Here is a 27,852-nt window from a genome sequence, read left to right on the forward strand (position 1 = left end):
AGTAAAAAAAAAAAATATATATATATTTTCGCAAATTAAATCAGCATTGAAAAGAGAAACATTTCTGTAAGCTTAACAATTATTAGAAAGAAGCAAGAAGTATTTTTTTAACTGTATAGAAATGAACTGATTTGTCTTTTTTGAGTAAGTTAATATTCAGGAACTATGCCATGTGATTCCCTATAGTAAATCTGGTAAATCTTTTTTTAATACTTCTGCCTTCATTGCAGAAGAAAGGAGTTTCCCACGTTGATGCTCATTACAGCATTTATCTCAAGGTGAAGCATGAGGAGGAGAGGTCAAGGAATAGATAGACCAAATAAAATAAGCAGTATTAAATCTTCGTATCTGTGTATTCAGCAGCGAGATCTAAAGAAACTCAAGAATGACACAGCTGAAACGCTGCTGCTGCCTCTCGTGTGTAGTCTCTTACCAAGAGTTGTGCTGATGCTGCAGGATACGAGGGAGGCAACTGTGATGGAAATTTTGGAAGAGCCCCAGTAGAGACCAGACTGCAGACTTAGAAACCCCGTTTCTGCTTTGGGCGTATTCATGGAGGTAGAATTGGAAGATCAGTGTACATTTGGGTGAGGGTGAGGTATGGAAGAAGAGTCAAGATAGCTTTTGTAGAGGAAAAAGTAAGAATTCTCTGAAGGTTTCAGTGATCCTGTGGGCGAGAATGATCCACTTGATATGGACTGCCTGTATTTATGGCAGGCAAGATCCATCACAAAAGGGTCTTGAAGAAAGTAAGCAGTCATGGGACAAGACAAATGTCTTTACCTGATCAAATAATTTTAATTTGATTAGTTTTCCCCATTGAGAATTTTTTTAAAATGTATTTTTAAAAAAATCCCTCTTACGTCCTTTCAGTTTTCTTTTATGTTTACTTTAAAGTAGCTTTCTGCATTGCTCCAAAAAGTAAAGATTTGCATGAAAGTTGCTTCTCAACCATAAAATATGCACAAGTCCCAGAAACAATTATTCGTTGTCAGACCATGTTCCACCAGTCTGCAGAGTGTTATTCACAGAAGTGCTTTAGTGTTGCATAGTACAGCATAATGTGGAGATCTGTAGGCTTTCATGGTGAGCTTTATGCTACCAAAAGTAAATCTGTAAATAAATTTGATTTGTTATGGAACATATTTTTAGATCTCTAGTTATGTATAGAATAAACCATGAGTATGCAAGTATACAGAAGGTAGTTTATGTACATTGCTAGAAGATGAAAAGAATACTGAAAGCGTAATTTTACTGGAATTCGTAAAGTGCAGGTTTGCTGTTTTTTTTTTTTTCTTACTGTACTGCAGCCAGATATATTTGTTTATGAAGTAACATAGATATTGAGAGTAGGGCCAATTGTTACTGTAAAATTAATAGCAGGCATTTTCCTTGCTTCTTCATAAAAAAGTTTCTGGCTAATGTTTGAAAAGAACAACTATGTTTGCTGCCAAATCTTGCAATGTAGTTTGGGTCCCAGCTTTTGACATAGCACCAGGCTTTCTTTCTGAGCTGTTTTGAAAGCAAACCCAGCCATTTTTCCTTTCCGTCCTTTATATCACATTGAATAAACCTGATTTCTTGTTGGTCTTTCGGTTCCTCCTGGGACATATTTTCTTCCTTTTTATTTATTCCCTTCTTCTGCACTGGAAGGAGAAACGTGAAAATACCATCTTGAATACAATGCTGGATTTCGGTACCACTTTAATGGAAAAAGTACATCTGGAGAGTCGTCCTTTCAATATGCTGATGTTAGATACTAGAAACGTATGAAGAACAAAAATGTGAACCTATAGACGAGGGAAATTAGCTGACACCAGTAGAGGAAGTTGTTATCAACGTGTCACCTTCCCCTTAATGTTAAGAGAAAAACAAACTTTGAAGAAGTTGTTCTGGGGAGACCTTATCACTGGCTACAACTACCTGAAAGGAGGTTGTAGCATGGAGGGTGTTGGTCTCTTCTCCCAAGTAGCAAGTGATAGGACAAGAGGAAATGGCCTCAAGTTGCACCAGGGGAGGTTTAGATTGGATATTAGGAAAATACTCTTCATGGAAAGGGTTGTCAGGCATTGGAACAGGCTGCCCAGGGAAGTGGTAGAGTCACCATCCCTGGAGGTGTTTAAAAGACATGTAGATGTGGTTCTTAGGGACATGGTTTAGTGCTAGAGTTAGGTTAGGTTATGGTTGGACTCGATGATCCTGAGGGTCTCTCCCAAACAAAATGATTCTATGATTCTATGGGATATGTGAGGTGACTGGTCTGAGTGGCTGTTACTTTCCTGAATGCAATGAACTTTGCCATGCTGGAAGAGCTGTGGGTTTTCTAAAGAAAGATGGGACGGTTGCACTGAAACAGCTGTCAGTATTTCAGCATACAGTCTCAGACCAATGCACCAGCTTCTTTGGAGACTACACAAGGAAAAGGATATGAGGGAATAGCAGAGGAACTGGTATCACACCACACAGATAAGATACAGGCATTTATCTGTCAAGCATTAAATAAGAATTGCCTTGTGTATATGCAATGTCCTTTGAACAGTAGCTGTTATAGGCTAAGGGATGAGCTTTTGCAACAAAAGTTTCTTTTGACTTGCCCAAATATGAAACAACCTTTTGCCCCCAAATAATTTATAGAATTTACTCATTACATGGCTATCGATTCATACAGGAGTAGGCGTAACTGCAAAGATTTAACCTTGCTGGATCACTGAGAGAGTTTATTCAAACTCTAAACCACACTTGGTATGACGGAGCATGACTCATATGGGTCCTTGGGTGGAATAGCTGCCAGTCTCAAAATAAATTGAATTTTATTTACTGCACAGTTAACTTATTCTAAATAACTTAACTCTTCAACCAAGGAGAACTTGGAATTACTGATGAAACAGAGGAAATACCAAGACCTGAAAAGAAATCTCTCATTGAGCCCTTGCAGGGCAGACTTTCCTCCAGCCTTCTTCTGGAAAGCCCTTCTAGTTCAACAGCTTCCAGTGGCTTCCAGCATTGAAACGACCTCAGCAAGCTCCTCTGTGCCTCTAGGAAATCTTCCTGTCACCTTCATGCTTGGTTGACAGTCCACTCCGCAGAAGTCAGTTGCACTGCAGCAATGTTTTGCTTCTTCATGCTCTCTCCCTGCTTGCTCCATTCCATCTTCTGAAAGGTTCCTTCTGCTGCACCTCTCAGTTGTTTGGATGGATCTTTCTTGTTTAGATGGATCCACTTGGCTCAGAGCGCAGCATTTGGAGAATAAAATTTGGTTTTCCTTTCTTCCCTTCCAGTCACACTCTTTGGAAAAAGACAAACAAACAAACAAACAAACACCTGAGTTTGTAAACTGCAAACAAGCAAGTTCTGCAATGACCCAAACTGAATATATAGGGCACTTTTCTGTAGGAAGGCCCCATTTCATCAGAGCACAACTGTGTACTTAGCATGCGTTCTGTGGAGGTTTTAGCATTTGCATGTTGCTAAGCTGTGCTGGATGTGGCAATGCAAGTGCTGCTGAATACAACTGAATACAACTATGAGACTGTCATGGGGAGGACAACCATTTTAAGGTGTGCCCTTGAGGCTTTACCAAACCAGGATTGAAAAGGAAATTGGCTCCCTTTGGCTTATTAATAACAATAGTGTGCTTTAACAATCCAAAATTACATTTTATAGCATTTTGTATTACAAGTGGCTGAAAACAGAGAATCCATTTTGCATTTTCTTCAAAGTTATGTAGTGTAACTGGCGGGAACAGCAATACTAGTCTGGAAAAGAGGTACATATTCTGTAGTTTTTGCTAATATCATGCAGAAAGAGTTTTTAAGCAGTAAAAAAAGATTTCACCAAGGGGACTGGAGCAGGAGCCAAATATGAAAATAAGAATCCTGTTACACTAAACATGTAAATTTTAAGTTCTGCCTCCCTTTCCAGGAATTAGGGTTCCTGTATGCTAAATAGTCAGCATTATGTGCCTGTATTGCTGATGTCTCAGTGGTAAATAATAAATCACGATCTGTGAATTACATGGTAAAATTGTATAAGTTATTATATATACTCAGAAAAGAGTATGTCTTCAAAATTACTTTCTGGTTTCCCTTAATTTTATCTGCTTGAACAACAATATAACCTTCATTGTCAAGATGTTTTTCTGATGCATAAATGTATTAATCCATGTTTAAAGTGTGGAGTTTCAAAATTCATAAAATTAAATAAAGGCTTGGAGTATATTGACAATGCATGTTAGAAATAATCAAAAAGGATTTTAGATAAAGAAATCACACACCTTTTCCAAATTTCTCAAAAGCTTGGAAGTTATTTAAGTGCAGTAATCACAGAATAGATTTAGTTCATCCATGTAATATTTTCCATTAGAAATAATGCTGCCAAAATCAATCAGCTGCAGCTTTGTTATTAGCTTTTGTAATATATTTAATTTATATTCACTGTGCTGGCATCCATGTGTAAACTAGGATTCCAAACCAATAGACATAAAATGTAGAATGGGTAAGAATTAGACCCATTTAAAACCCCTAACATGTGAGACTTTTAGATAGCTGTAAGTCTTGAACTGATACCACAAGAGGACAAACTGGGACCCAGCCTTCCCCGTGCGGAAGGACAATTGCCAAATGTCTCCACAGGGTTGTACTCCCATGAGAGAGAAAGAGGGAGCGCAGCAGCCCTTGTGCAGGAGCCCTGGGGATTAGGAAATTCACCCGGAGCGCTGCAGAGACAGAAAATCTAGTACATGCTTCAGTGATTTTTAAATAGTTTCATTTTGGAGCAGATTAGCTTCACCTGAAAAGGCTGCTAGGGCTCTACCTCCAAAATAACCTCATGTTGACTGATAAGCATTTTTCCTTGGGGACAGGAGGAGAGAGCAGAGGTCTCTTCTGTCAGAGCACTGTTTTCAACATGGGTTGTTCATGGACCACATTGTCTAACCCCTGGATCTCCTGTTAAAACATGAAAACTTCTGGAGCTGACCCCCTGTTTCTGTGGCAGTCGTATCTATAGCTCGGTACTGATCCTGTGTTAGAGGCTGCAGGTTGCAGGGGGCTGCGGTGATGAGCTGTGAAGAGGGTGTTGTGAATCACCACATGCCAAAGCCGCACCATGGGGTGCATGGAAACGACCATGGAAAAAAACTCTTTGTGTACAAAAACTTGCCCATTGAGCACCAAAATTTTATCAATCGTAGGCTCACAGTGCCCCTGTCCAAACACAGTTCAGAACGAAACAGACAGCTGCTGGAGGCTGAAGATAAGTTGTTGTGTAGAGAAGTCTCTGCATCAAAAGAGGGCACCTACAACCCTGGGGGGCTGTGGCGCATGGACAACCCATGCTGGAGCAGGGATGCACCTAAGGGCACTGCAGCCCATCAATGTCCCAGGTAGGAGCGGGGACACTGATGAAGAGGGCAGCAGAAATCATTAACCATAGGGGGCAGGAGCGGGGACACTGAGGAAGAGGGCAGCAGAAATCATTAACCATAGGGAAGCAGAAGTGGTTAAGGACACAGTAGCAGAAAGAAACCATCACAGAAGCCACCTCAACTTCCTGTACTGCCTGTCACCTCATCACAGGAATTTTGATGGACTGAGTATAACACACAGAAAAAAATAAGGAAAATTTGGAATTGGGATCAGAAAATGCAGAGGATAGATGGTTTTGTGCTTTTTTTCTGAATATTTATTTTCTTCTTTTTTTTTTTTTTCCTTTTCCAAAACTGCAATCAGCAATGAGAGGTTTAGTTTTGCTTGCAATAAATTATGTCAGTTAAAATTCCTTTACCATAGACTATTTTGGCCACAACAGAATCCCAGGCAAGTAAGATTGTGGTCCAGAGCTAAGCACCACCCTTTTCCAGGCATTTTCTACTTATATGGCCTTCCCTTTCAGCTCTAATTTTTCTCAGTCACATGTTTAGGATTTTGATTTTCTCTGCCTTAGTGCCTGTCCTCTTGGGACTGGCTTTCCCTAGGTGACAAGGCACTTGAAAGTCTGCTGTTGACCATCCCAGTCTTTCTGTGGATTAAGCCTGAGTACCTCTGGAACCTACTATAGAAAAAAATTCAGAAATTGTAAGCACAGTAACATGGGAAATATTTGCTTATGAGTTTTAGAAAATAAAACCAAGATAATTCTGAAAGCTTTAACCCTTGCAATGATTTCTGCTAAATTTTGTTTTGCCATTAGGCCTACTAATAAATGTTCATGAATAGTTTAGCGTGTATCTGCTGTACAGTAAGTTAGTGGGTTTTTTCCCTGATCTGGTTCCTCAAAATAAAGAGAAATGGTTTTCAAAACACTGTTTTTCTTGTTCATTTTTCTGTGGGAGCAAAGTTTTTAGTTTAAAACTTTCTATATTTAGTAGCTAGTGAATATAATCATTAAAGAGCAGTTGGGAGATTTCTACAAGATACATTTTCTGTGAATAAGCAAAAGAAACTTTCATTCCTGAGACAGATACATAATGCAAATCATTCCTGTTCCCTTTCGTTTATTATAGAACATTGTAAGGGAAAAAAGGTCTGCTTTATGAATGTGGTAACAGTGCATACCTTCCAGACATCTGCCTGTACTTTGATTTCTACATTGGGTGAGTCAGCTTCCTCTGTCTCCAAGGCTAGGAAGTGAGCTGTTGAATGAATGGCGATGCTTACTGCTGCTCAGAAAAAAAGGCGTTAAAATATATAACTTGCGTCACTAAAATTTATCATTGCTGTTTCACAAGAAGTAGGATGGATTCTTACTGTACATTTACTGTTCATTTGTATTTGGATGAAATAAATTTATTGACTTAGCTTCTACTTGAATAAATTTCTCCCTCCATTTTAGCAGGCTGTTGTATGGGCCAAGCTGATGGTTATCTACCTCTACTCCTGACTAATCTAACAGAGACTGAGTTTTGATTCATTTTTATTCCTGTCTGGCACTGCTTCTGACTGCTCTGCCTGACCCACTTTATGGTGTTTTTGAGCTTCTGACAGGTGTAGCTGGGTGGCTGACCCTTGGTTTTGTGACTAATAGTTGATCACACAAATGTGTAGTATCTGTGTGGTAGCTGATAAAATATTGGAGAATTACAAGCGAAATACAGAAAGAAATCCATTCTTGTATACTTAGCTGGTATTCTGTAAGAAGATGGCTAAAACATCAGTAGGCAAAGTCTGAAGTAAAACTAACCAGTGTCACACTAACTAGATGAGCACGGAGGAGCTATGATGTCAGTGTGCTTCAAACATGATCCTCTAACTTAAGTATGATGCTGTGCCTTAGAAATGCTTTTGGCTTTGCTTTGCATTTGATGCTTTCAACCACAAAGTTTGACTCTAAACCAGGCAGCTGAATAGGAAAACTCTGTCTTTGTGGAAGGGGCTGCACAGATACCTTTCAAGTGGTACTCTTTAATATCTTCCCTGACATGTCCCATGGATGGGTTGGAAGAAGGAAAAGATGTGAAGAGAGAGCTGCGTGTGGTTTTGTTCATTTCTAGTGAAAAAAATAACATAAAACTCTTCTCATCAAAATGTGAAATGAGACGTACTGAAGCTAAAGGGTTTATTGTTTAAAAGAACTGTATTGAGCAAATGCCAGCATTGTAATACTTCACCATTATTAAAGGCTGATCTAGTAATAACCATGTTAATCTAATCAAATAGATTCTTTGAAAAATGCTGCTTGTGTTTATTCAGTGGCGATCTTGAGATATATAAAACTTGAAGCAAGAGTTAACAGGATCAGACAGAAACAAACCTTAAAATTGTGTCAATTAATTAAGCAGCTCTGGCTGTGTATGTCGTTATGTTCTGTTTTTACTCTATTGTTTTGCTATTTGATGACTAGTCTCTTGAGCAGCTGCAAGATAGGCACGCATTCTGAAGGTGTAGTGAACCTCATTTACAAAATTAGTCATAGACAGCCTGCATATGCAAGCTGTAATCTATGCATAAACATTAAGCATCCCCTAAGTTCCTTGAAGGAATTTGTCTTTGCCAAATACGTGGTGAGCCTCTGCATTTAAATGAGTTTTCAGAACCATGCACTGAAACCATTGCAGCAAAGCTGTGCTTATATTAATAGGTAGCTTTGGTGTTATTTGGAGATGAAGGTGATCAGCTGGACAGTAACTGTTCATATGCATAGTTATTCGGCAGCAAATGAGCTGGGTATGATGATGGCTACAGCTACAGCTCCTGTGAAACAGCCGCCATGGCTGTGCCTGGCCATGGGCCCATGGTCTGACCCAGCCTCAGCCTCTCACCTTCACCTGGCTTCCCAGCCCTCCCTGGGCCTCACCCTGGCTCTGGCCCACTCCCAGCTCCCTCATGGACATGTCACAGCACCATGGGCTGGGCTGGTGACCTGGGCCCTTGGTGGCCACCCCAGGCCTGCCCCGCTCGCCTGGCCATGGGGATGGGCCCTGCCCTGCTGGCAGCCCCAACTTGAGGGTCCCTTTCTCACTGGAGCAGCTCCCTGACACCTACAGCTTGTCTTCTGCAAAACATCTTAATGAGGGAGTTCGTGTCCCGTGGCTGGTGAAGCAGCAGGGACTGAGTGATTGGTGCTCTCATTCTACTTGTGTGTTTTGGTTTTCTGGTTTTGATATTGACTTCTGGCGTCACCAGCCTTGAAATTTCACGTACAGGATCATGAAGATAAAAAGCCTTATGGTGCTGTGCTTAGGGATTTGAAAAAAAAATATTTTCTGCAAGAAAAGAAAAAGAGGCATAGATGAACGTTGCTAGCAACGGGGAGCCCTTTAGGAGGCTGTTAATGAACAGGCAATATGAGATAAGATCTCAGTTGTGGCTTAAAGCCTGTACTAGCCAGGAGTGAAAGCAAAAGCAGCAGATAGATATGTAAAAAAATGACAGAAATTGTGATATGTAGGAGACTTCTAAATGTCAGAAAGAATCCTTATCTATTTTTTTTTGTCAAGGCTGATGGCAGCATTTTGGAAGTATTCCAGGAAAAATGCTTCCTAACAAAGGAAGGGCCTGCCTCCACATAGAAAGAGTATAAACAGAAGATGCTGCTTTGATGGTTTTGTATTTGAAAAGAAATAGAGTGATGTACTCAACAGCTTTGTAAGCAATCAAGTCATATAAAAATGTTTTCCAGTTTCTATCAATTTTCCAAAAGCAGTGGATATCAGTATGATGTTTGGTGCGATGTTGGTGGACATCCTGATTAAAATACTGACACCCATCAAAAGAGCACAGTCTGATGGATTTTGAGTCAGGTATCTGGAATTGTCAGTGGAGATACTTGATAAAGTGGCATGTGTGTCATATTCTGCAAGAACCAGTTCTCATTCTTTATGCTGTCTTGTGTTCTTTAGTAATGATCTAAGAGATACATGAAGATAATCACAGACAATCATTTTTGCAGAAAAGCCAAATGATAGTCTGAGAGTAAATACAGAAACACAGAATGCTTAATAAACTATATTCATCAAGTCAAGGTGCACCTTTGTAATAACTGTCTGGAAAGTGGTAATTGTGAAAGCAAACGGTAAGGGTCATAGCTAGAACATTGGAAGGCTGCAACTTTGAAAAATATTTTGGAGGAACAGCAGACAGGGAACTCCAGAGACATTTCAGCAGCGTATTGAGGTGAACAGGGCAGAAGGCTACGTGTGTCTTTACGTACTGGAGCACAGTGTCAAGATCTGTGTCAAATGAATGTTGAAAAAATGATTGAGGGTTGTTGAGAGTTTAGAGAAGGGAGTGTAGAAAATACTTAGCAGCAGGAAATTTATGGAGCTATGTCTGTTTACTTGATGGAAAAGAAAATTAAGCTATCTGATCACTATTTAACTTTACAGGGAAGAGAGTGTGGGCATTAATCTTGAGCTGAGAAAGATGTAATAGAACCAAGACTTCAAGTAAGAAATACAGAATACATTTTTAACAGTTTTTAACAGTTCATCTGATTAACCACTAGAACAAACAGCTTAGGAGTTGATGAATTCTCCATCTCTTGATGTCTCTGTAATCAAGAGTGAATACCTTTCTTGGTGTGTATGAGTAAAATGCAAATTATTAGTCTCAGTAGAAGTAATCAGGTTGGTGGAGAATACTAACATAGGCTAAAATTAAGGGGATAATAGTGCCTAATTGTTAAAAATCATCTCCCCTCCCAGTTAGGAGTCCAAGTTAGCTTTAAGAAAAAACGGTCTACAGCTGCTTATCCTCGTAGGTGTATTTAAGAGAATATACTTGAGATCTGGGTAAACAGTACCATAATTTGCAAAGCAAGTACCCTGTTGATCACCATCTCTGTCAACCACATGGCTGAGTCATCGTTGCATGATCAGGAATCCTAAGACTTCTTTCTTGTAGGTTATTTCTTGATACATTTCAAGGGGAGCTAAAAATCTTATTTTATCCATGTTTATTTGTAAATTTCATTGTTAAGGTGGATGTGTGTATAGGCTAATGGCTTCTAGAGCTCTTACTGCTGACTTACTGACCTAATTTGTCAAACTTGCTAAATAGTTGATTAGATATGTGCCACAGCAATCTAAAAACAAAACTAACCACAGAAAAGTAGAATTCAATATTCAGTGCCCTAAATGACATTTTAAAGGACAAAAATATCCATATATAGGATTATAGAGACTAAAATGTCCATCTGTCACTTAATTGATCTACATATATGTAGTTATTCTGGAGGCTTCTTCAGTATCAGAAGCTCAACAAGGAAGATAGACATCTCTTCCAGTAAGACCAAAATCTGGACCTGCATTTCCCTTCATAGACAAAGTGGGAGGGGTAGGGGGGAAGAAGGAGAGAAAAAAAGGGAGACTTGCCCCATACAGGAATTCAGTATCAGATTCTGTGAATTGCCTCAAAGGACAGCTTTTTTCCATTGAGAGTAAGGCACTGAACTAATTTTAATGTAGTGAGCCTTACTAGAATACTTTTGTTTCTCCATGAAGACATTCTGTTGTCTATATTATTCAAGTGATCAGACTAGATAGAGGAATATTTGGCCTTTAGATCTATAAATTATTTGAATTACTTATGCTTTGGTAAAGAAAAGAGTTGATAGTCATGTAGTCTTGTACAAATGAGTGAATCACAATTGGTAGTTTACATAACAAAACAGGAATGAGCAGATAAATAAAGCATTATTGCCTCAGGCCCAGAAGACTTTGATTTGTGAAATATGCACTTAAGAAAACGTACTGTACCAAGCATTTCAAGGTATTTTGCTTGCTTACTGCATAACAACAGCATGACCTCCACTGTGCAAGATACTGCAAATGCAGTTGCCACCTTGCAAAAATGGGCGCAGTGCTATGATCTTTAACTGAGATATGCTAGCTTACCCTAGCTAAACAAACATCCAGAGTTTATCAAGCTTTAAGGGGAGTGATGAGTAACTGGATATGACTGCTAAACTCATCTGTAGAATTCAGGAAAACTTCTGACAAGGAAATCAACGTGGATGTGAAAGTTTGAGAGAGCAGGAACTCGGGTAAGAGTTTGACAGACACCACTGAAAATCCTCAGAGAATCCAAGGAGGATGACTACTTGCTAGACCTATACTGGGATCCAGATGGACAAGTTCTGAGAAGAAATGAGTGCTTAAACTACAGTATTGAAAGACACTATAATATTATATTCAGTGTGGATTGTGTGCTCTGTCTTTTAGCCTCTGGAAATAAAGGTCTCAGCTACAAGTAAGCAGAAAGCACAGCCCCAGAGGTGTGCCTGTGCATGAATCACACATACTGGCTGTGAGGTCATATTGGTGATACTCAATGAAAGACATTTCTCAGGTGATTTTCGTTATTTCCACAGCACAGCAGTTTCTCTTTTACCAGAAATGGGTACTGTTATTTTTAGTCTGAAGACTTTTAAATGCTGCAACTTGACCTGCATTCAGAATTATTTTGGCTTTTTTTTTTTTTTTTAAGGACTGTTTTTGGAGAGTTGCTTCTCTGCCTACTACAAATAGACAAGTGTTTTGTCTCAAAGTCAGTGCCTTGTATGTCAGTTCATCTAGGTTTTGATGTGTAGATTTGACGTCTTTTTGAGAAAATAGTACAGAATATATTCTCAAATAAAAAGCCACCATAAGCAGCAGTCTTGATTTACTTTGTTCTTGACACTTCCCCAGTCTGCAGAAATTTCAGTGCATATCATCAAGTACTACAGTCTGATTAGTAATTGATTTTGTTCCTTCCACTATGCTCTTTTTAGCCACCAGAGATGACAAAACATGAAGGAAGAGGTATTCTTAAATGCTTTGCATTTCTTACGATCTTTAACAGAAGGAAAGGGAACAATGTATTAGTCACCATCTTGTATTTAGCTGACATGACCAGCAGACCATGGTGTTGAGACTCTGTTTCTTTCACAGTTGTCTTTTAGTGAAAGAAACTAAAATTAACAATCTGTGTGAAATATGTGACTTGATGACAGATTATCACACAAGTAATCACTTCAGGATTGAAAGCTGAGCACTCGCAGCCTGTGTGATGGAGAGGGTGGCTGAGGCATTTAGGTGGAGCTGGGCACAGGAGGATGTTTGTCAGTGTGTTTCACCCATTGGGGTTCTCTAAAGCCACCTCTGCTTGTAACCTTCTCTTCTGCACAGTGGAAATGGAGGAATGAAAACATTTGGAGGCAGGTTCTGGTGTGGTGAACAGTTTTACAAGGGTGTTTAGGCAGAATGGAATAGTGGTCTGGCCTGGCGACAAAATGCACCTACAAAATGAGGACATTCTCTTTTCCCTTTCTTCTTATGATTTTTTAGCTTGTAGTTGACTTCATGCTGCTTCCTCTGAAAACTTTTTCTATTCCTTTTTCTGCAGCTTTCTTGAAAACTTTTGTTCCTTTTCTCTTTGACCTTTGCCCAGTCTCTCTGGGTTTCTGGGAGCACAGTGAGGTAAAATTGGAGCTAAGAGCACTCACCTCTTTGTTATCTATTTAATGATAATTTTTTAAAAAAAGTTGACTGGTCTGTCCATCACAAAACAGCAACTTTCTATTGGATAAAGAGCAACTTGCAAGAGTAAGCTTTCATTATAGGAAAAAAATCCATTGGTTTTGCAGGCATTCTTTATAAGTTAGCGAAATACCTCCACCAAGGGTGAGTGGACTACTTTAGAAATGAAAATACATTGTCCTCTTGGATGTGTACTTGCTAAAATGCCTAAACATACTAAATTAATCTTATATTTAAGAAATGAAGTCACATTAACATTTTGGGGAAAAGTCAGTTGTATATATTCTTTTCAGTTACAATGTGTCAAATCTGAGATCCTAGCAGTAGGAAAACAATACATCTTTTTTTGTTCTTGCCTTCTTTAGTCAGTCTAGAGACAGGTATGCTTTGTCTTGAACATATATTTCACAACTTGTCTTACTGTTTATGTTGTATGCCTTTGTATGCAAAATAAGGAGCAGTCCATGCATATGTGAATCAAAATTATTTTTAGATCTCACCAAAGTGCAAAAAAAAAGGAAAGAAAAAAGAAAGAATGAAAATTATTGGTTCAATATTACTTAGCAACAAAGCAAGATTCTGTCTTGATTCACTGAAATAGAGTTTTTTTACAAAGTATGCAGGATCAGTTTCACAGAGCCTCATGCAAGTTAATGCTAACTTACAGGTACACAAATGCTGTAAGGAATGGGAAGTCTTCCTAATATATGACAGGGATAGGTAGCTGAGGTAGCTGCAAGTATCAGAGAATCCATCACGTGTTATTACAATGCTCTGCTCAAGGTCATTAGAGCTCAACAGGAATAATTATCCTAGGCAGAGCACTGGAGTAATAGTTACACTCCTGGTACCTTCACGAACAGAACAGCAAACTCTGCAAAGACACACATTGTGAAGCAAAGAAAATGCATCACTGCAGCACCTGCAGACCATGCACATTTGGAGGCTGTCATCTTTTCTGGCATAGCTGTTTCTGTCTCTGACTCCATTGTGGGCTTTTACAATTGTCTTTCCCCTCCTCTCTGGTTCAGGGTTCTGGGTTTTGTGCTCAGCCAGGATTATTGTCTCTGCTCTGTCTACAAGAAAATTCCTGTTCAGTTTTGAGGTGGAGCATGATCAAAGGAGGAAGGGTTTTTTTGCAGAGTTCTGGCTATTCCTTTGTAGATCCAGTTTTCCAGAGAACTAGGAACAAAATGAAAAGCTGTCACAGGTGAAATTGCAAAATTAAAATTTACTGATGTAAAAGAGCTTCACAAGGAGAAGACCATGATTATAATACGAACAAAAGATAAGGAAAAACATATCGGGTTTAAAAAAATTCCATTTCCTTTTAGGCTAATATTTTCAAAAAACTTTAGTTTGCCAAAAGCCATATTAAAGTAATGGGAGAGTACATATCAAAATAGTCTGCAGAAGTCCAACATTTTCAATATATTCTGTGTCTTGAATTTATATTTTCATTTGCAGTCCCACAACAGCTAAAACTATCGCTAACTGTTTAAACTACATTTAAAAATGATTCAACCTATTCTTGCCTGAATTAGACTGTATTTCCCTGAAATCCTCTGAACAATCCTTGCAGTTCTTGCTTTATTTGCTAATCTGTATTTCCTGCATTGTACTCAGATATTGAATAGATTACTATATGTAACTTTTTCAGATGTTAAGTTTAGCTTAAGCTTTCTCTAATATACACAAAACCTTGAGGAAGTTAGATATTACTTGGTCATGTGCGTAGATCTTTGTCAAGTTCTTCAAGGAACACATTAATTTTGGAGGCCATACCAAGCAAATGCCTGAGTGCGAGTCTTATTGAAATGTTCTAGGTAATAGACTGTAGTGTATGCCTTGCTTCCATGCTAATTTTTTTCTCCATAAAGAAATTGTGGACATTTCATTTCAAATTTTAGGAGCGTCTTCTACTTTCTTTACTGCCTGCTCACATTGCCATGGAAATGAAAGCAGAGATCATTCAGAGGTTGCAAGGTCCCAAGGCAGGCCAGCTGGAAAACACCAACAACTTCCACAATCTCTATGTCAAAAGGCACACCAATGTCAGGTATTGTACTGTAATAAAATGTATCAACAACATTCAGAAAAATTTTGAAAACAAAGTTTTAAGAGAGCAATTAAGAAAATAATTGTTTTTTTAACAACTTAATGTTTAGTATCCATTAATTTCATCAAATGCTAACGATTCAATGTTCTGGAAGAGCAACAGAAGTGATAGTTGTTTAGAAAAAGCCATGCATTAACAGACTTTCTTCATAATGTCTTAATTTTTCAGGTTCAAGTACCAAATCCTGCTTTCGTGTGTACTAGTCAAAATAGTAATTCATGAGAGTTATATTATTCTGAATTTGTAATTTTCTAAACTGGAGCAATTTCTTGGGTTTTATGTAATGTAAGTAGAGACAGCTGTATCATATATGTATTTACACAGTACCTGAGATAAAATGTTCTGCTGACAAATCTAATTATTTATTAATTATAAATTTCTGGAAGTTTGAAAAATAATTCATTATTTATTTCAAATATTCCTTCATGTTTATGAGTTGCTTTGCCTGTTTTTCTGATTGGACAAGTTTATTTGAATGACATTCTTAGAAATTATTATTTTAAAACAAGTATGGTAGGACTTTTGAGGAAGTTCATTTTCACTTGCAAACACAAATACTTATTCCTTTGCCTGATTCTATCAGTTGGTCAAGTTGTTGTGGTGAATAGAAACATAGTGTATGGCTTGAATATCTTAGCAACTGAACTTGAATTTAATAGTCTGAGTAACAATTGAACAAATACTTCCATGCTGCATATCACTGACAGGTACATCCAGATAGAAAATACCTACAATGATAAAAGTTATTAAACAATTTCTGACAATAAACATGTTTATTGAAATAATTCCCATTATTGCCAATTTGTTAGTAGAAAAAATATAAATAAAATAAAAAACTGTAACAAATATAGGTGTAGAATGCCTATAAATACCTATAAATATAGGTATACCTGAAAAGGTAATACCTGTGAAGGTAATACCTATAAAGGTAAATATAGGTGTATATTAACTATAAAGGTAATGCTTACAAAGATGAATGTAGGTTTACTTATAAGTATAGCTATATTTATTGCCCTACATTTAGCAGTGGCTGTTTTGGGTATGGGCATACTTCTGTGAAGTCTAGAATACTTAATTTCTGGTTTTACTGTTGACTGATAAATCTTAGTTCTGCAGAAGGCAACTGTTCATTCCTATTGTAGCATCTTGTACGCTGATATCGTGGGATTCACTCGTCTGGCCAGTGACTGCTCACCAGGGGAACTGGTGCACATGCTGAATGAGCTGTTTGGCAAGTTTGATCAGATTGCAAAGGTGGGTTTCTACTGGGCTGCTACTGTGAATTTAAATAAGTAAGTCATCTTTAAAATACTGTTTCTTCTTGAGACCTCTTCTACCTCCAGGCAGCATTTCTGAGGCTTTGGCAAGAAGATTAGACTTGAAATGTGTGAAGAAAAAAAATCTGGCTCTGGTCTGAGTGCAACAGTGTGTTTCTGCCAGTGTTAGAATCTGTAAAAAACAAGATAGCTCCTTGTAATAGGACCAATAGAGACCGTTTATGGAGCCCGATAAAGCTTAATAGCAGATGAACAGCTTTTAAAATAGATTTTTTTACAATAAGATTAAGATTAAGAAACTCAAGATAGAAAACTGATGCAGTCAGTTTTCTGATCTATGAAAAAGCATTTAAGAGACTGGAGGACAAGAGAGGCAGTATTGATTGAAGCAATTTTAATTTCTGACCACAGTCTCTTGATTAGTCAAGAAAAGACTCAAATACAGTCAGATTTAGATGTCATTTTTATAAAAATTACATCAAACTTCATGCTGTGTGCAAAGGTGAAATAGAAACACTAAAACAGATACAAATTTTCTGTGGTTTTTATTAGTTCAAAAACTATTGTTCAGTATTGGTTAAAAAACACCAAACTTTAGATTGCCTTAGAGTACAAAAGACAGAAATAAGATTATGATTGCTTGTTTCATGTAATATTGCATAGTCCCTCTTCAAAGATGTGAATGTGGAATTTTGATTCCATATTTCAAACAAAAATACTTTATTTACATTGAGTACATGATACCTGGGCTCGTTTCTTTAATCTAAGGTGTGAGCAACACTGCGGATGTTTTGCAGTGAACTTACTTCCTAGTTTTGCCCATTAAGGACCATAACAGATGGAGGAATCATCTGAACAAAACTCTCTGACAGCACTTCTTTTTTAGCAAGCAAAATCCTTCTCTGCTGAAATAACCTTAAGTAGAATGATTTTGCTAATGTCATTTAAGTCAGTCTTTGTAACATTAATCTTCTTTTATGTAATTTAAGTTGAAAGTGATGGTCTCACCTTGCTTTTTCTTCCAGGAAAACGAATGTATGAGAATTAAAATCCTAGGTGACTGCTATTACTGTGTTTCTGGACTACCTATTTCTCTTCAAAATCATGCCAAGAATTGTGTGAAAATGGGACTGGACATGTGTGAAGCCATTAAGTAAGTGCTGAACTTTTTGGTAAATATTCAACAATAAAAATTCTGCCTCTTTTCTGTCTGTAGCTGTGCTACTGGTTGAAACTTTCAGACCTGCAGTAGTTGGTGTATTTCACTACAAGGTTGAGCATGGTAATCTTAATCTCAGACTCAGCAAATAAATGTTTTAAGATGTTGGTTTTTGCCAGTCTATCTCATCACTACATCATAAAGATGATTAAGGACCTGGAACATTGCTCAACTGAGAAAAGGCTGAAAGAGCTGGGACTGTTCAACCTGGATAAGAGAAAGCTGACAGGGAAAAATCTCATCAATGCAGTTAAATACCTGAAGGGAGAGTGAAAAGAAAATTGAGCGAGTCTCTTTGGTGGTGCCCAGTGACAGGACAAGAGATGACAGGTACAAACTCAAATACAGGAGGTTCCATCTGAACATCAGGAAACACTTTTTTCACTGTGAGGGTGACTGAGCACTGCGCAGGTTGTCCAGAGAGATTGTGGAGTTACCAGCCTTGGTGATACTCAAAGTGCAACTAGTATGGCCCTAGGCAACCTGCTGGCCCTGTTTTGAGCAGGAGTTGGACTAGACAATCTCCAGATAGCCCTTCTGACCTCAACTATTCTGTGAATCTGTGATTATGAGGTGACTATTCCAACATATATCACTTAGGTCTTAGAAGCTTTGCTTTTTGCTATGTCATGATGCTGCCACTCACCTATTAGTCAAATGGCTCTGTGAGAGGCCGGAGCTTCTGGCTCCTGCTGCGTTTGGAGTTCAACGGTGGTCAGAAGCAGCTGCTCCTCCACAATTAAGATGCCTCAAGCCCTGATACTGAGCCTGTCTACCAAAGACATTTCTAACGACTTACAGATTACGAGGCTGAGAGGCCTACTTCCCGTGTTGTTAAATAAGTAAATAAATATGGCTGTCTTACTAGACCCCAGATTTAGGTTTAGTTTCAACTTTTCTGTAATTATTTTTTTAGGTCAGGACTTTCTGAAAAGTTTTGCGAGGTAACACATTAAGGCATTATTGAGAATTCTGTGCTAAGCAGCAGTATTTTGGATTTTTGAGTTATTGTATTTGTCCCTTATTTCTTTCCCATAATCATTGTGCTTGTGCTGTCTTTGAAGCAGAAAACTGAACAAGGTATTTGAGAATCCTGATGGGATTGCTTTTGAAACAGCAGTTGTAGCTTATTTCAAGTAACTCATGTAATAACAGGAGGCTTGATATGATTGTGAAGGAGGAAAAAGATGGTTGTATCTGATGGGTTAATACTTGTAGGCATCTGAGGATACAACTATGGGCATACTTGAGGAATCCTCTAGTTTATTACTTGAAAAGTAGATTGGGAAGAGATTATAGGCAACTTGAGCAGTTCTGAAGATGATGGGACTTCAAAGAAGTCTTGCAAAAGGGCAGCTTTGCTCTGTCTCTTCTCTTCACCTGAGTGCTGTCTGAACTCTCCAGTGCAGAATAGAAGTAACTCTTCCATAAGCTACCTGCCCCGAATGAGCTCTGCCACCAAAGCTGGACTTAATTCAGTATGAGGGTATTTATATTTAAACCTAGTTTGGATGTCTGCATGTAATGCTGAAAGGTCTTAAACCTGCCTACAAGAAACTTCAGCTCAGTATTGCAGTTTATTTGTTAAGCAACAATCTGATTCTGTTAGCTTATTTAGAAAACATTTTGTAAGGAAAGGTCAATTAAAAAACTTCCACCTCTTTTTTTTTTTTTTTTTTTTAATCCAAAGTCAGATCATTTATCTTCTGTAATTCATTCCTGAAGTTCTTTTTAGCTTTTAAGACTTAAAATACTGTAAATGGTTACTTATAGCAGTTATCATTAATTGGACAAGTATCTTTTCCATAGAAAAGCTAAGTTTCCTTTGAGTAAAATTACATACATCAAGGTGAGCTACATTTTTCAAAAATATATATCATGGGAAGGTCTGGATATTTGGTAGTCACCTGTGTGATTTTTTTTTTTTTTTTTTTTTTAATTGGACTTTGGTTTTAAACCTTGGTATGCTCTTCTGCAAGTTTCATTTCCAAGTTTGATGTTTTTGCCCGAATCACATTTACCACTGTCCAGGTAGCAAAGTAAGAAATTACCTCAATCTTGTGAGGTGTATGTGTGGTGTGCACCTTATAATGAAATGGATAGTTATGTTGAATAGTAACATTGTCTCAATGATTAACTAAACAGGCATGCAAAAGTGGTTCCTCAAATCCTTAAATAGTACCCTCATATGTGTGTAACTGTTGTCATAAGAGGGTTTTGGCTTTCACTTGCCTGGTCTTGTAATTCAATCCTGGATAATTAGTGTATGGGTACACTGATGAATGCATATTTGCTTCTTTTCCTTTTGAAGTATTCATGGAAAAGGTGAAATATTTGTGGAAACTAGGATTTTGATCTCCTTGATTTAGGGTTCTTTAGTAGAACTAAACTCAGTGAAGGAATCAGGTTGCTGCATTTTCTAAAATGTTTTTGCTTCATCCAGGTATGGTTATACCTTACAATGTGTCCAAATAAATCTATTTTTTAAATGGTTCTTAGAGTACTTCTCCTTGCCAAGCATTAAAATCTACAGATTTGATTATTTCCTCAGTTGCTTTCACTGGATGCTTTCTCTTTGTCATTTAGATATACTACAACATGAGTATCATCAAACCAACTGCTTCTCTAGCAGATTAGGAACTAAAGCTAACATCCCTTTGGTAGAGCAGTAGGTGAAACAATGTCTGTCCCTAAGTCCTGACTCCTCACCTTGGTTGGCTTAAAAATGTTGAGTTTTTTCCACGGCCTTTCAGTGAGAATGAGAGCTTTCTGGTTGACATTTCTAAAGATCGGTGTGCTGTGTGATAAATGTGAGTTAAAAGCATTTGCATAGAGTTCCTGGTCGACCTGTTGCTTTTTTACTTAAGAGAAAAAAAGTACAGAAGGTCACAGGCTGGTGGAAAAACAATGCTAAGCTCAAGCCATAAATTGCCCTTCATGAAGAACTGAAAGTCTAATTTTACACATCACATTGCAGTGCTTTACTTGAGCTTGGAGAGCAATCTGTAGTTCCTCATACTTCAGAATTTCTCGATGTTCTTTGAAATAACTTTCTTCTCAAGCTGCTATGAAGTATGTTCATTGTTAATGCTGGATGATAAGATCATCCTTGATAAGAGCAGCCTTATAGACTAGAAAATCATCTTCTAATTGTGCACCACATTCTGATCTGACTTACTGTAGTCAGAATCCACAGCACTTCTGTAGACAGATGCCTGACTGCCACAACCTGTTTACGTCTCTGTAAGAAGTGAGAAATCTGTACCCTGTGTTTTCAAATGCTTTCAAAGTATTATGTCAAGTGTTGCAGCCTGGAAGTGAATAAAAAATGCTGATCATTAATCAACTCCATATTTTCTTGTGTGATTGCTGCATCTTTTTGTGGAAGCATCTCCTGAAATACTTCTGTGGCCTATATAACTATAAGTAGTAATACTTTCGCTTTTGCATGTGTGTCACCCAATGTAAGTTTGACTCGCTCTGTCTAAAATATCTTTTTTTGTCAGATATGAGTTTTTGTTATATTCAGTCACTGAGGTACAAACTGACCCCTCAGTGCGTAAGGTACTGGAATAAAGCAGTTTGCTGTTTAAATTAATGGTTCTGTATAGATTTTACCACCTGAATATGATTTCAGTTCCAGTTCTCTTTGAAGAAAAAAGGGAAAATTCTACCAAATTGCCAGGAGACCTGTAGTACAAACCCTCATTCAGTATTGTTTCCTGATGATGTGTAGCTTCATTTTGAGCAATTGAGCCTCACTACACTATGGATTGTTTCCATTTAAACATGTTAGTAGTCCCATTACACAGAGTCACAGAATCACAGAATGTTAGGGATTGGGAAGGGACCTCGAAAGATCATCTAGTCCAGTTGATTAATTGCTTTGCCTCTCTGCTCTATGTCAGAACAAATCCAATGTTTCTTATAGTCTACAGCCTGCAGGACCAGGAGTAGAATGCTCACCTTATCAAGCCATAGACGCCACTGCTGCCTGTGATATTGAGAGCTGGCCACCTTAACCGGCTGCTTTAAGGCTAGAGCTTATCTGTTAAGGAAAAAACCCCTTTTCTGTTTGGTGATTTCCTAATTTACATGTTTCTGAGCCACACATTCTCAAAGTCTGTCTTTGATTTGGTAGCATGAAATGAGTTCCATTTCAGCGGAAAGTGAAATAAACTGTTGGATGAGGTGGTTATGCCAATTTGAAAGCTAGATACTAAATAAAATATACGTATATTTTTAGGTATTATTTAATTTTTGTAGGTCTGAACTAAAAGGGAACTATGCTTTTAAAGCTGGGAATTTGCATGGTACTGAATGCTCAAGGCAAACTGAATGTGTTAAAGTGAGTAAGACAGGTCTAGGTGAGTCTTAGATACATTAGTCCAGAATAACCAATGAATAAAGCTCAAGTAAACAGAGGAGATGCTTTCCTTATGACCTGAACTCTTGCTTGCATGGAGTAAAGTTGCTACAACTACCTGCAAGCTAACCATACCTGTGAAAAACATAGACTCTTTATAAACTCGAAATCCAGGCTGCAGTAGGAAAAATGCAGTCGTGATGAGTATTTTGACTGCCCAGCCAGGATGGGCACACACACTGTGGTGTGCTGAGGGAAACTGGGGAGACTGTGGGAGCAGAAAATGAAATAAATAATAGTGGAAAGTTTCAGATATGCTTGGGTAGGCAAGACAAGTATCCTATGGGGATGTGAGCAACTATGGTCTTAGACACGTTCAGTGCCTGCATCATCAGTGTTCAGGGAACACAGGAGAGGAGTACTAAACCCTAATTTGGTCCAGAGTAACACTTCTAATTTAAAATCTTCTGTGGTTTCTTTAATTTGTGAGACAGAAGAGAAGATTCAGTTCTGGCACATATTCTACTTGCTCTTCTCTTAACTCCTGAGAGCTTATTATAAAGCAGTATTTATGGCTTGCTCTGCAGAATATGGCAGGGCAGCCTTTCAACAAGCACTTCTAGAGGATAAATGTTCCTCTTCCACTTTGCCCAGTTTTGTGAAACACTTTTATTTTCCAAATTATTAAGCTTATGTCATATTCCTTGTGCAGAGCAAAGTGGTGTTTGTCATTTGCCAACTGCTTACAAAGACCATTTGCAAGCAGTTCATTTTCAAGTGTGTCAGCTACATAAGAGCAATGTAAAATGTCAAAGTGAAAGGACATACCAATGAACACTTGATGGAGACTCAAGGAATTAAAAAAGTTCTCTGTTCTTTTTGCTAACTTCAAAACACAGTTTAACAAATTACTTTCAGTCATGCTTCTGTTATTTTCATTTCATTAAATGTAGGATTTAGCATATCAAATTGAGCCTGTTAAGCTCTATGTCCCCTTTAAACAAAAAAAAAAAAAAAAGGAGAAACAGGACAGTTTAATTCTGTAATTCAGAAGGTACAGAGCTGATCATTTTCATCATTGAGACTGCAGGTTTTGCTAGAATTATGAACCTGACTCACAGACATGAGCCATTTAGGTTTCTTATTTTCTGTAGTTGTTCCTTCCATCAACATCCTGAATTCCTCCAAGAAAAATGTATGTACATGTTCCTTATTACTGGTTAGGTTTTGGTGCACATGAGTTGGGGCTTAAATACATATGTCCAGTTATGATCTTCCCACCTTTTAGAACAGTGTAAGCCTGTAGACATCTGAATTCATTTTATAACTCTTTACATATGTCATTAGGTACCCATATGACATATGTCTGAAAATGTTCTGGTTGTTTGACTTTAGTCACCCACCTGTGATTCAGAAGAGCCTCTTCTGGAAAGATTAATGCCTATCGTATGCGTAGGGCTTTTCTGAGATTTGGGTTGGGGTGAACAGATACTTCAACTCTGGCTTAAGTCACTGGAAAGGTCAAAGGTTTAGATGTGGTCTGGACAGTGAGGGTGGCCTCTCATTCTTTGTATAATGATCTAGTAGGTACAGCGTTCACCAACCATGTGGAAGGCTGTTGAGCTTGTTTTCTCCACAGCTTGAATGGCACTGAGCCCATAACCCCAGAAAGTGTATGAGCCACCGGCCTGTAGAATATCCTGAGGTGCTGTGCTTTCTGTCCTGCTCAAAGCAGAACTAATTGCAAGCAGGCATGCAAGAGTGATGGGACCTGACAGAAGCCAGATATGTGAAGATCTCAAACACAGATAATAGACTCTTCAGATAGAAGGGCATGTAACTAGTTCCAGACCTCCAAAATATGTTTGTTGGACTTTTGCTGCATTTAAAGCCATATCAAAGGCTGCCCACAGAAAAAAAAGAGTCCCTAGGTTCTACCATGACACTGAACATTTCCACTTCTTAGTTGAGCCCTCCCAAATAATTTCAGACGAGTAAAAAATGGGAACTCATAAATGGACTAGGGGAGTAATATTTACTACAAAGTTGCAAATATAGATTATGGGAAAGGTAATATGTGAAAATAGTCTTGGCATAAAAAGAATGGCGGCAATGTTAAAGAGAAATAAATGTTATCACTGTTGTTACTGATAATTTGACTGGTAAATTAAAAGAAAACGAAAGCCCTGTTAAGTATACCAACACTGGTTTTCTTCCGAACTACAGGAAAGTGAGAGATGCAACTGGAGTTGATATCAACATGCGTGTAGGAGTGCACTCTGGGAACGTGCTTTGTGGCGTTATTGGGCTACAGAAGTGGCAGTACGATGTGTGGTCGCATGATGTTACTCTGGCAAACCACATGGAAGCTGGAGGAGTCCCGGGGTAAGAGGCTTCTCTGTTAACCTTTGGACATGTGGATTTCTGTATAGTGGAAAAATGCATAGCTACCATGTCTTCAGCCATCTGCCTTCATGGAGAAGCCTGAATTAATTCTTAGTGCTGTCTTTAGGAAAAAAAAACAAACAAACATGGGCACTCAGTATTTCCTGTGATTTAAGGAGCTTTTTTTTTTTGTGAATGGAAAACTTTAGATTTATGTCCATTAGAACTTCTAAGAGTGAAACTAGAGGGTACGTAATTGAAGTGATCAGGGTATGAAAAGTATATCCAAAAGCTAGTAAAAAAGGTTGATCAGGTTCAAATTATGCTTTTGATCGGTATTTGTGATTCTGTCATTCTTTTAAAATATAATTTCAGCCGTGTTCACATCACCTCAGTCACCTTGGCACATTTGAATGGAGCTTACAAAGTGGAAGATGGGGATGGAGATGTGAGGGACCCATATCTGAAAGAGCATAATGTTAAGACTTACTTTGTAATCAATCCTAAGGTTAGTAGTACTTTTATTTTGTGGCCAGTCACAGTTATTTTTGAGCAGGAGCACTATTCTCTTTATTGAATAATTCACTACCATAAGGTATTGATCAGAGTTATTACTGATGCCTACAAATACATAATGTTAGCATTGCAAATATTTCCCGCTCTTCAGAAATAAGTCTCTGATATTTCCCAGCAATATCATTAAGAATTGCAGGTTCTTAGCATCTCTCCATTTTTAAGTTCCTAAGCACACAGATATGTGGTACCAGATGACACATTACTGCTTCAAAAGGTTTGTGAACACCAAGGCTGATATCACCTTTTTTCCCTCTATCAACCAGGGAGAGAAGCGAAGCCCTCAGCACCACATTAGACCTCGACATACTCTTGATGGAGCCAAAATGAGAGCTTCTGTCCGCATGACCCGGTACCTGGAATCTTGGGGAGCAGCCAAGCCATTTGCACATTTGCACCACAGGGACAGCATGACCACTGAAAACGGCAAGATTAGCACAACAGTAGGGGCCTACTTATGTCATTTCATACAATTTATCAATATTTGAAAGGAAAAAGGTGCTCACTGCTAAATACCTGGTTATTTCTGACAGAATGATATACACATATTTGTACATAAAGCTAGTGAAGGTGCTGGGAGCTTTTCCATTTGCATATGACCTTTGGATTAGACTCTAAGGAGCCATGTCTTGCTATAAGTTTATCTCTAAATTATAAGGAGTCAAACGTACTCACTAAAACACACAATTTGACCCTCTGAGCCTGAGCCCCAGGCAGAGCACATGGAGTGGCTTCTGTTCACCTTGTGAAAAGACATTTTGAACATAAAGCCAGACTGCAACACCTTTGAACATAAAGCCAGACTGCACAGCTTTGGTACAGAGACATTACCTGAGACTTATTGGCTATTTAGCCACATTGTCCATTTGGAACATGGTGAAACCAGGAGCAAAGGCTGTGAAGTTAGAATATCCCTGAGGTATCTGGAGTGGACTTCATTAGAAGAGTTCTCTGGGAACCAAACCCATACTCATGTAACATTTAGCTTTTGAAGTTGCATTAACCAGTCATCTGCTATGGCTGATGCCTTGAGTTTCCCAATACTATAGTGCAATGTTACATCTCTTACACTGAACAGAAATGATTCCTTTTTAATTTTGCTAACACTATTTTACTGCTGTCAGTTAGATGTTATCAGTCTGCATCTTGTACATTGCATTATCTTCTGAAAAGTGAAAACATGAAGGGAAATTCTCATAGTTTTCAACACTGGCATTCATTTTGTTCCTGTTGTATATGAGAACATATGATTGAGGACCCTAGCCCATTTTGTTCAATAAAAGCAGTGTATCAGAATGTGGATTGTGATCTGTTCATTACAGAAAGTACCCAGCCATCTCTATTCGTCACAAGATAAATGTGGTTGTGATGGCCGTTGTTGCTCATCAATAAAAAATAATGACCATTGCCTGTATTTGGCCGCTCAAATTTGTTTTTTCAAAAACACTTAACACTGTTTTTTATCAAACTGGCAGGACTTTGGGCAACATTAAAACTGGTGACTTTGAAGCATTGACTTTCCAGTAGAGCAAAACATTCTTGGATTCAAACTGTTGTGTTAGTTATTTAGTGTTTATAATGATAGATCAGTTTGTCTCCAGGTCACTCCATCTTCTCTCTTGGCTATATTTCTCTTTTAGACAGTTTTAATCTAATGCTAAAAGCATTTGTATTGGAAACTTTTCTTCTTACTTTGTTTTCTGTACTATTTTTAAAGCAACTTAATTTTGTCAAAGCCTATTATAGTTCATAGGTATTTTCTTTTGTTTTTTAGGATGTTCCCATGGGGCAGTATCATTTTCAGCGTTGCAGAGAGAGGTAAAATTATTTTTAAAAATCACTTATTCATATAAATCCACATGAACACATACACATTTATATGCATTCTTATATATATATGTAAGGCATGCTTTCAAAATACTGGGGCCATTTCTCACCCAATCGTCTTACATAGAGAAGGCTGCTTAGCCTGGAGAAAAGGAGGCTGAGGGGAGACCTTATCGCTGTATATAACTACCTGAAAGGAGGTTATAGCATGGATGGTGTCGGTCTCTTCTCCCAAGTAGCAAGTGATCGGATGAGAGGAAATGGCCTCAAGTTGTGCCAGGGGAGGTTTAGATTGGATATTAGGAAAAAATTCTTCACGGAAAGTGTTGTCAAGCATTGGAACAGGCTGCCCAGGGAAGTGGTGGAGTCACCGTTCCTGAAGGTGTTAGAGATGCATAGATGAGGTTCTTAGGGATGTGGTTTAGTGCCAGTGTTAGGTTAACAGTTGGGCTTGATCTGGAGGGTCTGTTTCAACCAAAATGGTTCTGTGGTTCTTTGAAAGAGACTTCGCAGACATGTCACTTATGAATTGCGAATATACTTCCTGCTAACAAATAGCACTATTCTGAATTAGTATAAGTGTGTTGATGGGGTACTATTCATTTCTCCTAACAACCTAATTACTCTTGTCAGTGGGGAGAAAATTATAGACATGAAAACTGAGAGGAGGCACAGAGGGGTAAGAAAAGGAAAGACAGTAAGGGCTGTTAATAATTTGTGTTACAACCACTAATAATATGTACTAAAAGAGACTTTTTATATATTTTATTAATTGCTTTTAATTTGCATTGTGTTTTATTATTACAAAGTCTGTAGTATGTTTGCACCAGTAAACATTTAAAATGTATTTTGTAGTCTTCTACAAAGCTCCCGCTACATAAAATGTTTGCAAAATCAGAATAGCTTTGAGTTTTTGTTCTCCTTCTTGGTACTTCAATGACTGGGGCAAGATGGTGAAAAATGGAAACAGGGTTCAACTGATCACTTCTTTAAAAACACCCAGAATTTTTAAATCAAGGAAATAAAGACATCTGTTTAAAAAACATGCTTAGGACTGTCAGAAACCTGGATTGGGTAATTTTTATTTTAATGACACGATTACACTTGAGATAATTTATAAATATAATA

The 27,852-nt window shown here is 38.1% G+C and overlaps 1 protein-coding gene across 3 annotated transcripts in view; it reads left to right on the forward strand.

The window, feature by feature from the left end:
* Positions 1–27,852, forward strand: part of ADCY2 (adenylate cyclase 2) — a 225,391-nt gene that overhangs the window by 126,537 nt on the left and 71,002 nt on the right. For all 3 annotated transcript variants that reach the window (XM_082045288.1, XM_082045289.1, XM_082045287.1), the window contains exons 5-11: positions 14,869–15,017; positions 16,220–16,331; positions 17,380–17,507; positions 24,166–24,324; positions 24,700–24,832; positions 25,164–25,340; positions 26,672–26,715. In XM_082045288.1, coding sequence (XP_081901414.1) covers positions 14,869–15,017; positions 16,220–16,331; positions 17,380–17,507; positions 24,166–24,324; positions 24,700–24,832; positions 25,164–25,340; positions 26,672–26,715 — 902 coding nt within the window. The remainder of the gene's footprint in view (positions 1–14,868; positions 15,018–16,219; positions 16,332–17,379; positions 17,508–24,165; positions 24,325–24,699; positions 24,833–25,163; positions 25,341–26,671; positions 26,716–27,852) is intronic.

Source organism: Streptopelia decaocto (assembly GCF_964273445.1).
Source record: "Streptopelia decaocto genome assembly, chromosome: 2".
Classification (NCBI taxonomy): domain Eukaryota; kingdom Metazoa; phylum Chordata; class Aves; order Columbiformes; family Columbidae; genus Streptopelia; species Streptopelia decaocto.